General features: G+C 32.7%; 1 protein-coding gene across 1 annotated transcript in view; it reads left to right on the forward strand.

The window, feature by feature from the left end:
• Window positions 1-10,791, forward strand: part of LOC124365835 — a 40,807-nt gene extending 30,016 nt beyond the window's left edge. The window contains exon 3 of the mRNA XM_046821888.1: window positions 1,502-10,791. Within this exon, the coding sequence (XP_046677844.1) occupies window positions 1,502-1,642 (141 nt within the window). The 3' untranslated portion in view covers window positions 1,643-10,791. The remainder of the gene's footprint in view (window positions 1-1,501) is intronic.
• Window positions 10,792-12,002: the final 1,211 nt, after the last annotated feature.

Raw genomic sequence — 12,002 nt, forward strand, 5'->3', positions numbered from 1 at the left:
TATTTGAAGATACTTCCCTCAATCCTACGGATATACTTTCTCATTATGGAGTAAGAGGAATTGCACTCGATTGGATTCAATATTTTTGTATTTGGAAGACAAAAAGTACAGATAAATAACTCCTCTGGCTTATTTTCATCCTCTTACAAATCAGTGGAACATTGAAGTTCCGGAGTTCCTCAGGGCTGTTTAACCTTTCTTCACTATTCATATTGTACATTAACTACATTCATGTTATGGTTGAAAGTTATAATCTCAATATGTTCGCTGACGATGTGTCAGTCTTCGGTGTTGATCTGTTCCATTTTTGTAATCGTATTTAGCTTAACTTATTCTGATGTTAAATTTAATTAAAATGATTTTCTTTTTTGTAACAATTTATCTGTAAAACAGTTTTAGGTTACTGTTGTATGTTTACATTATTAGTGACGAACCACAAAATTTGTAACAAGTCATTGTAGACAAATAAAAATGTGAAAAGAAAAACAGAAAGTTGCTGAGGAGTCTGATCCCCGAATGAGTGTATTATCGGTACAATCTGGTTGGCGATGTATAGCTATGTTCAGTGTGCTCCGGCAGTGTTAAAGTGAAGATTGCTATGCTATTCTAAGCGTTATACTCTAATGTTCAAAATGACTCTACTACTGCAGTCAATTCTCCTAACTGTGAATTACTTAGCATAATTAAATTAATGTGGGTAATAAAATGCAATAAGTGGAAATTTTCATAGATTGTATAAAAAACAGATTAAGAGCTATACTGCAGTTAAAAATGGTGCCAATATTTCGTGAAGATGTTGAAAAGCAAAGTGACTGACCGTCTGTTGTCACAGACAACCTCAGAACAAATCAGTGAACAAATCAATCATAAAGTTAGGAAAAATTGGAGGTTCATAATCACATATCTCTTACAGCTTTTTCACAGATATCAGAAACTTTAATGTATGAAATTGTGGCTGATAAACTTGGATATCGTAAATGTTGTGCCTGATGGGTAAATAAACTCTTGACTGATAAACTAAAAGAGAACTAAAAAGAGAATGAGATTCTGAAATTTCTTACCCAGTACTATGAAGAAAGTGGCGAATTTCTTCACCACATACTCACTGGTGATTTAACATGATTTTCTTATGTCAACGTGAAACAAAAAAAAAAAAAAAAACAACAAAAATAGTGTGGGGTCATTCTTTGTTGCCACTCACAGCTATCAATAATTGTTTACGTGTACGTGCAGGCAAAAAGATTTTATTTATTAGGTATTGAAAGCTTGTACATAGATATGATATGAGATTAAAATTAATGAAAACTGTTTAAAAAATTATTTAAGAGGAATTCTTTCAAATGTAGGCTATATAATAAAACAATCTGGAAAAGTTATGTGTAATTTTTATTTATTAAAGCAACTTACTCTATGAACAAGCCTTGTAGATAGATAGATAGCACTGTCAAAAAACAAATTTTCATAGAAGCGTGATTCACAAATGTGTCCTGTATGTTCCCAGAAAAAGTGTGCCAAGTGGGAGAACGGTTTGGAGTGTTGCGAGTTCTACTGTCTGGAAGAACGCAACCCAGGAAACTCGTCTGCGGGCTCGTTGCATAGTCTCCTGAAACTGTTTGTGGTGCTGCCCCTCTTACTGCTGTGATACTGTACATTAAGAGAATGTGTTTGATGAGCAAGCTAACTCAGAAATAGGCCTAATTTTTTTGTGGGGGGAGGAGGGGTGAGGAGAAACGATCACCACACAAGCAACAATATCTTTAGGTGCCACTTCCGATTTGACTTATACACAGTTAGCTACAGTAAAATTAGCATGCTTATTAATAACATAAACTTCCTATAGAAGACTAAAAGAAGTAATTTTTCCACTTTCCCCACTGCACAGGTTTTCCTCTTTCTAAAGTCTTCATAACTACAAACACCTAGCTTCTCATAAAGAAAGCTTAACAGTCTTAACATTACGGATAGTTTGTACTTAAATATAAAATAATAACATTCGGTTTTGAAGCAGTAAATTAGATGACTATTTACTGCTTTGAAATCGATTTTCATTTAGCATTATTTCCATTATTCATTCCCTGCTTCATAGAACAGCAATTAATGCAGAATAACAGGTTTGTCATGGATTGTTTCAAACATAATATCCTTAAGGTAGAAAAGAAGTTACTCAATTTCTCAAAGCAACAACAAATAACTTATATTTCACTTTCTTGCATTTCAAACTAATAATTGTAATACACTCACGCTAATGTTCAAAAAATTTTTTTATTTTTTAAGGTACGTCTTGAATTCCTTACAAGGCTGTTTTTATTTATTCATAAAGTCTTTTGTGCTTAAAATGTAACACACCTTAACATATTTTTATTTAAAGCAGAATAATTACTTTATCTCATCTCTAAATATTTTGTATAATTTGAAAAAGCACCTTTTATATTTCCACTTCAATTTACTTTTGCACTTTGACTCACCGAGAGAATTTTTGACACGTGTTTTCTAATAAAAAACAAACAGGCGGGAACAAACCGGCACTTTCTCAACATGGTGCCTTCTGACGAGAATATCTGAGAATTGATTGTTGCTTTGTCATTAAGATACATTATATTGTAACCTATCTAGTCTTGCTCACAGTTTTTAAGTCGTGACAAATCATAATGATAGTAAGATTACATGTAGGCCCGACGTCTACAGAACCAACAGTTAACTAAGCCACCTTCAGTTGCTAAACTTACTGGTAAGGTTATATGAGTTAACAGAAAGTAAGTAATGAGTACAATCTCTTTTGTTGTAATAACAGATAATGTCTTATATATCTCATTATTTATTGTGATAAATAGTTTTACTGTAATACAAAATGAGTTTTCTCAGTTGTGACAATCATGCCTCTCCTATTTTTTAAATTGCTTGCGATACAGAGTTATAATATTGACATTAAATGTTTTACAAGTTATTTGGTACATTGTTTGTTATATCACTTTTGTGTACATGGATTAATAACCTGAAAAGTATCTTAAGAATGAAGTATGTTTATTATTTTTAATCTCTTAATACTGAATATTAATATTTTTAATTCGCAAGATGTTTAAGGGTTCTAAGATTAAAAAGATAAATTTGTACATAATTGTACCAGCCTGAAGAGGGCTTCAAATTTTAACCCTGAAAGTGCTGACGTCAGTGAGCCACCCGCAATAGTGCTAACATCATGCATGCAACGGGATGTTAGGTTGACGTTTACTGCAAACAATATAATAACCATAGTTGATGATTTTTCTTACAAAATTTTATTTAGTATTAAAGAAGAAAAATGGCACTATTAATTTATCTACAAACAATTTTTTTTTTCTTTCTTAAAACTCATCTGTTGAAGTAATTGTATAACTTTGTCAAATTTTTTGGGCTTTTCAGCGTGCAAAACCCTCCCATTTTTTGTTTCTGTCCTTTTTTCCAAAAAGTAAATTGCAAGTTTTATATATGTTTGATAGTAATAAATTTGTTTTTATTTTGTATATTTTGGATTGATATTTGAGTGAGTTTAGTAAAGTGCTTTGATGTGTTAATTTGAAAAAAGTATCTAAAAACACTCAATAACTTTTCAACATGAAACTGTAAATATTGTGATTATTATTTTCTTGTTCTGTAGCTATTTCAGAAAAAACTATTATCATATCTTACACTTTGTTAATTTTTATGTATTTATTGTTTACTTTCAACATATGCTTGCAAAATTCTTTAAAACGTGTAGCTCTGCAAGTAAATATGGTCAGCACTTTAGGGGTTAAGTAAAGCTGGAAAGATATTTCAAAATTACATAGAAAATATTATATGTGTAACCTGTGTATGATCTTTTTTATGTTTGAGGGTCATATTTAAAATTGTATATTCTTAAAATTAGTTTAATAATTGCTAAAATTATCTCAAAATGTAGCAAACAAACGTAAAACTTGACATTTTAGGAATGCTTTGTATAAATATCCCCTTTGAAGCCTTTTCAAAGTACATTTTTCACATTACTGTAACTGTATGGAAAAACATTGTATACTCACCCTATCTCATGTATAGAATGTTGAAACAGAATCACTATGTTAAATTAAGAGATTAAAATTTATGATTGGGAACCTCTACAAAATTTAAAAGAGTCTGTAAACTAAGTCCCGTTGGATCCATATAAATTAAGTGTTTGCGAGCAACTATAAATACAAAAAATGAACTTGCCACATGTTATAAATGTGTATTGTTAAAGTCATTAGACACACCACAACATTGTAAAATTCTATAAAATTGTATTATTTTGTGTCATATAAATACTAAATATTCTTAAATATTGTACGCGTTGATTTGAAGTCTCAAAGAATTATTCAAAACTGTACGAATATATTTGTTGTAGAGTTTATTGGGCTAGACTGTGTTTTCCTGAATATGTTCAATACTGTAATGCTGATTCATCACTACACAATTTTGTAAGTGTTTCTACCAATGGGCGTATTTAGTTGAAACTGTCTCAGTTCAAATATAAACCATAACTTTCCATAGAATAACCATAAATGTTCTAAAATAAATAGTAATTTTAAATTTAAGAACAAATTTATTTCATAGCAAAACTTTATTAAACGAATGATTAATTCTTTGAGTGCCAAGTATTGCAGTTCCATTTTACTATTAGAGTGGCAGACCACTATAACTGGGGTTTATGTTATTGATGAACTCTTTTAACATGTTCAATGTGGATGACGCTTAAGTGTGTCATCTAGGTTCCTCGCCGGCTGCTGATGATGCATAAGAGTGGCATTGCGCTCACACCCATTTATGGCTAAATCATTGGTGCTGTGTTTAGTTTGATGAGGTTGTGGTGATTTTCACCACAGGTTATTTATGTTGGCGGGGTAACCCAGTGAACAGGGGGCAGCTGATGAGTTGTTGTGAGAGAGAGAGAGAGAGAGAGAGAGAGAGAGAGAGAGAGAGAGAGAGAGAGAGAGAGAGAGAGGTCGGGCAAAGGGCAGCGGAAAGATAAGGTCGACAGGGGTAATGAGTGGAAGTGGGAGTCCGGAGTAGTAGTCGTGCAGGGGCAGTCATCGCAGTCACGTCCAGGTGGAAACCAGAGCATGACGGTGTCCGGTGACCTGTTGGCTATCTGCATGGTTTTTCGAAGGGGATGAGTATATTATAGTTATATGTTGTTGGTTTATTGGTTTGGTGTTTGTAGTAATTATTTTCTGGATACCAATAGGATAATGATGATGAGTGGGTAGGTTGTTAGGATAGGTCAGGGGAGGATGTTTGACGAGCTGCGCTGGGGGGGGGGGGTAATTTACTAAAAATATGTAACGTATGCCAATGCTAGGGTTTGAGGGAATAATTTTGGTAATTTTTTGGTGTAGGGTTAAGTGTCCTTAATTAATGTAGTGCGTCAAAAAAAGCTGGCTGTTCTCTCACCAAGATCCGCCTCTGGTTACACGCTGGGACTGGTTTAGACGTGTGTTTAAAACGGTCAAGTTGATGTCGACTAGTGTAAATTTGGGCTGGGGCATTACAAGGTTAATGGTTCATGCCAGTGCCGTATTGGGGTTATTGTATGATAAAGTGTCCTTTGTTTCTTATTTAGTTCGTTTTGTAATTTCAAACATGAGTGATAAGAAACCATTAGATTTTTGTAATCACGATTGCCTAACTCTTAGTGAAATAGATAGGTATGCAAATTATGAATCAGATTCTGATGAGTACAGTAGTGGTGACAGTTGACCTAGTGATACGGAGTCCAGTAACAGTGATATCAGTAATGACCTTAATGATGACCTTGATAAGTCACTAAGTATAAGTAATGTTTCATCCTGTCTGGGTGAAAATGAATTGCCCAGTCCTAGTGGCCTTCAAACCATTGCAGATTCCACACCTCCCCTATCCCCACAAACTCCCCTACCCTTTCGAACTTCCCTACCCCCACCAAGGCAACTGGCAACACAAAGTAGGAAAAAACTTGTGTTGAATTACAGTGGAAAGAAGTTCCTCAGATGAAGACATGTTTGTTTAGCCAACAGACAGGATTAATAGTTCCACTGCCTGGTAAAAATACAATAGATTATTTCCAACTTATTATTGACGGTTGCTTCTTACATGCCATTATCAGGGAGACTAATGTTTGTGGTTGACGTCTTTTTGAACGGAAATCTAAAATCGAAATAATGAATTAATCATTGGGAAGACATTACGTTGTGTGAAGACTTTCCTTGGCCTTTTATTTTACTCTGGTATCATGAAGCTACCTCAGCTCCAACAGTATTGGATAAAAGACAAATTGTTTCATACCTGTTTCGGCAAATACATGTCAAGAGACAGGTTTTTTGTTACATTGAGATGTTTACAATTAACATCTGAAGACCAAGATGACCGATTGCAAAAAATCAACCGACTCTAGATTATTTCAATAACAAAATGTCCTGTATTTATGCCCCTTGCAAAGAGTTATCTTTAGATGAATATATGGTTTTATGGAAGGGTTGATTAGGGTTCAAATAGTACATAAAAAAACAAGAGACATAAATGTGGCATAAAGCTGTATGTTCTGTGGGAACCGAATGGCCTGATGATGAAGTTTGCTGTTTAAACTGGTGCTATGGACACACTTTCTGGTGAAGGGCATTCAAAGAAAGTAATAATTTATTAGATGGATGAATGGCACAACAAAGGGCATTCAATATATGCAGATAACTTTTACAATAGTATCGAATTGACAAAAGCTCTTATTGGAAAGGGTACGTACATAACAGGAACTCTTCAAATACACAGAGTTGATGTTCCAAAAAAAGTAGAACAAAACTGAAGAGAGGTGAGACAGCAGCAAAGTATCACAATGGAATAATAATAACAGTTGAGATAAGATGTTTTGATAGCATGACTGTAAGTGCGTCTTCAGCACAGAGCACAAAGCATTTTATTATTTAATGCTGTGTGCTGATGACGCATTTAAGCATCAGGTTTTATTATTTTTTTTATTTTTTAAAAAAAGGTAAAATTGCATAACTTTGTTGTTTTCCTTCAAAAGAAATAGTTTAAATCTCTTACTCTAATAAAAACATACTACAGTGCACAGCATGTTTTATTACAACTAGGTCAGCATTGAACGTGTTAACTTACTGGCTTTATGTATACAGAAGCTTGTTCCAAAAGCTACATGCTAAAGAATATTGTGAATAGAACAGACAGGCTAGCAGATTGTGGTATAAAAACCACAGAGTTACTGGGGACTAATACAACCTATTTGCCAACGTTAGATCAGTCTTGTTCCATATTGATGAAGCCAAGAAATGAGTGACCCCATGAACTCGTCTTTACTGTATAAAAATATATGCTCTAGAATCAGAATGGTGACAATTACGTAAAATTTTATGATTTAAAACCAAAAACAATATTTAAAAAATTACAATATTCCAAAAAAAAAAAAAACACTGAAACGTTTACTTATACAAATATAAATAGAAAAAATGCAGACTTTTATGAACAAATTATGTATGGCAATGCATAATCAAATGAGTTTCAGTATTCATTTTATAAAATACCCTTGCAAACGTGAAAAATTGGCCTGCTAATAGAGGTAATACAGTTGCCAGTTTTTGGGTTAATGGACCGGGAATAAGCTGGGAATCTTCCAGTAGAACTGAAAAACAATTTTCTATTTCTAAGAACAAATCAAGAAACAATTTTACACCTCCTTGAATCAGGATCTGATCAATTTCAACACACTGCATTTTATTGACATGGTTCGTGAAACTGTGAATGAAGATCAACATAATATTTTCCTGAGTCCCATCTGATGCTGGTTGCCTCCACTAGTGTAGTGGAGTTTATCTTGGTTAGTTCTACCTCTTTGTCATGGCAAGCCCCTAAACATGTAACAATCCATTCGACAGCCGATCATCTTGGGCCTTGGCCACTATACAAATGGCAAAGCGTTAGTGGCCATGATACAATACAATCAGTGTTTTTCTGTTTAAGTTGTATGCGGTAACCAAAATTTGTCTCCGAACGAAGTGTCCAACTGTCTTAAGTAAAAAATATCATTTTGAAAAAATTTTTGTTAGACAGATTGTGCAGGCATACAATATGTTCACCCTATAAGCAGACAGAGATTGGTTTGGTGAATATTTTTTATCTGTTTGATAAGAGATTTTTTTATTACACCAGAATGTTAGTTGGATTTTTACCAGACCTGAAACAACACCTTTTGGAGAAGAAAATAATGGGTTTGCGACAATAAGTAAAGGCGAGAAGGGGGCGTTTGGGTCCAACATGATGCACAGCAATGACAGAATGAGCTGAGGGCTGAAGAGCAGGAGCAAAATTGAATTCTTTGTTTAAAGTTTGTTATTGACGATGGAAGATTTGATAGGATAACAGGATTTCAGACATTTGCCACCATTATATGTTACATAAGATATAACACTAAAAACTTTATTGTCTGGAATTGGCGGCGGATCAGTGGCACGTGTTTTTCTGTTACGCACAATTGATGAGACAATGAGAATACCTCTTTACCTAGATTGAACTGTATATATATATATATCCATAAATTTTTTTTGTAAATAGAATATATTCTTTATATCCATACATTATTATGACTGTATATGGAATATATTCTCGTCTCTGATGTCAAAACGATGCAAAGAGTTCGTTTTGAGCTTCTTCGTTCTTCGTCGCTGACTATTTTTAGATCCCTTCAAATGCTGCACGTAAGAGGAAGGTAAACTGGAGCTAAACTTGACATTCGCATTGAATCAACACTTACTACCTTAGCTGCGTTATGTGTTTATCTATGCATCGAACTTTGTGTAGTTGTACACAAATATTCATATATATATATATATATATATATATATATATATATATATATATATATATATCCATACATTTTTTTTTGTAAATAGGATATATTCTATTTATCCATACATTTTTATATACATGGAATATATTCTCAAAGCTCATTTTATAAGCTACCATTTCTATTATTTAAAAGAAAGTAGAGGATATGACTTGTAGTTTTAAAAATGTATTTAATTTCCCTGAATATCTGAGAATTCCTTTGAAGCAGCATGGCATCTTATGATTGTTTTTCCCAAAAGGTCAAAGTTAAAAGTACCTTGTGTACCGACAAAACGTTCTCTTGTACCAAGAGTTTGTGGACTGTAGACCTCTGACCCGCAGTGCTGGACTGGAATCTGCCCCACAGTAGCACTGTGTTGGTAATTGTTCATTCTCTTTATTTTTTCCAAATTGGATACATGTATTTTCCAATTATCACAGAAAGGAAAGTTATTAGATATACATGATGTTATATTGACACATTGAAGGACACAGAGATAAAAACTAATAAGCTTAAAATAGGTGGTAGTGATGAGTCATCATTGAATTTCTCGTATATTGCTAATGACGAAATTTACTAGACCACATTAGCTTCATGGCATTTCCTGTAAATACAGCTAGTTACGATAAACCTTTGTTTTTCCATATGGCGTAAGAGTTAAATACAGTATTGCAGTTGTTTATTTAATTTTGAAAATGGACTAGATAATCAAACTTTAGACTGGGAAAACTGGGAATTTGAAAGATTTTGAGCGGCCACCCTGAATTTGTACTTCTTTGTTGGTGTTATCAAACCAACAGTTATGAAGTTTGTTACAGCATCGTTTTATAATAATATGTTCATTGCTACATTAATTTTACAATGTAAAAGTATAATTATTTAGAGCTCATAGATAAATTGAAGATGCAGTGAATGAAACAATGAACTACTGCATAGGTTTTGTTGTTTATTTTTTGTGTTATCACGTGATACACATAATCATATTCAAAATTCATAAGTTCAATAAATCTGTGTGGTATGTTGTTTAATTCTTTTGATGCTACACATTTTATTCCATAATATGTTGGAACTACGGGACTAATTAGTGAACAATTCATAGGTTTAATAGGAATGTGATGTAACATTTTTATTTTTTAAAGTTTATTATTTTATAGTAGATTTTAGCCGTTGAGTTTAGCTCTGAAAAACAACTAAATTTATTAATTTCTTTGAAGTACTGTTTCAATTTTTTTAGTTTAAAAGACTTTTTAAATGTTAATTTAAAACTTTTTACAAAATCTTTAAACTTATGTAGTGATTTTATTTTGAAAAATACTTGACTGCTAAGTAAACATTTAAATGTGTAATATAACAAATTAAACAAACAATGTTTTGATAAAAAGACTTGATTACCAAATTATACAATATATAACTTAGTAAACCTCATTGGTGCAAATTCAAATAGTTAACGTGTTGAAAACGTTGGGACTATTGCAGTTACTTATAGTTCAAACAACATGCTGTTTGACTTTAAATTTCACAAGAAAAACATATTTAAATTTCTTTGTACGTTTAAATGTGTGGTAACAAACATAAAAGTCAAGTTTTAAAACAGTCATTCAATATGTTGACAATTTTTTTAAATTTGAAACTACTTTGATGACAGGTATTTTTTTAATCAAAAACGCCTACAACTATAGCTTAAAGCAAGGGCATTCAAAGGGTTAGGTACGCTACCAAATTGTTATATAAATATGACCTAAGGGAATGTATGAGCTAGGATACACCTTACAACACATCCTGGGGTGGCTGACTTGGTGACTGTCTCACTTCCGTAACAACAATAAAGTTACCATAATTTTAGACTGACATTGTAACGTTACTGTTTGCTCTAAGACATTACCAGCTCTCAAATGTTAAATTGTAAATTATGTTTTTGTAATAAATTGTTATTATTAAATATTAAATCCATGTTGTTATTTTATTTCCTAATAGCTTGTCTGTGTAAAGTCTATTAGTAGAGAATTACAAGAACTGGGCGTTTTACAGATTTCTGTCAATTTACCAATACTGAATAAGATGTAATAGTTTTGAAAAACCCTTTTAAATTAAAATGAAAAAAATATGAGATTGTAATATAACGAAATTTTTGAAATTCTGTGTTTGTTAGCTTTACATTAAACCAGCACTAGTTTGGTTTTTAAAATGGTGGCTGTTACTATCAACAATTGTTCTTTATATCTGTAGCCCCTTAAAATTCGCTAATATAACAACAATAACCTTATCTCTCAAAAACATATTGTTGAGCTAGGTCCTTCGTGATCTATTGCTTCATTTGTCCTCTCAAAACAGTGTAACTCTATCACATTCTGTTTTGAAGATTTCTTTATTTTAAGGAGTGGTTAATCCTGTTAAGTCGTATTCTGCCCATTCTTATGGGCTACTGGCCTATGAGAAGATCTGATGAAACAGAATAAGGGGGAGTCGATGGTAAAAAGTGCTACAGTCACAGACAAGATTTGAACCTGTGTTATCTCTTAACCCAGATCCATGGTCAAACATGTTAGACCACATGGCCATTGGCTCTCCAGATGTTTCGAAATTGAGGTGTCAAGAAATGCTTTTTCCAAATTTTTTTGGTTCTTCTTAAAAGCTACTTTATTGAGATACACCCTTTTTTGTCTATTTCAAGGTAAAATGTAAGTAGTTTTCGAATCAAATTTGCAGTGTTGAAACTCTGCAAAACTCTTTTGTTATGCATAACGTACATCTTTGTAGTGTGAAAAAGTCTTTCAAACAAATAGTGGTTTTCATCACTATGATAATAAGTGAGTGTTTTTGGTGGAAAACATGTTTTACCTACAATTATTATATTTGAAATGTAACTAAGTAATGGGGGATACTTTTGCTTTGGAAAACAAACATTTTTATTTTTATGACACAGAAATGACATTTGAGTTTTAAATAAAAAAACATATTACCTTCTTGTATTGTTGTTGGTATGTTTAATGAACTGCTTCCAGCTGCCAGCTGATTAGGCAACTTCTAAGTGATTGTTCTGTAAGTGAGTGATTCTGTAATTTTAATGATCACATTAATTGTTGCCAAGCAGTATGTGTTATAGCAAAATGGTTCATATCTCATAATGTTTGCTGGACCGATAAGCATTTGCAAAGCA

This window comes from Homalodisca vitripennis, chromosome 7, assembly GCF_021130785.1.
Source record: "Homalodisca vitripennis isolate AUS2020 chromosome 7, UT_GWSS_2.1, whole genome shotgun sequence".
Lineage (NCBI taxonomy): Eukaryota > Metazoa > Arthropoda > Insecta > Hemiptera > Cicadellidae > Homalodisca > Homalodisca vitripennis.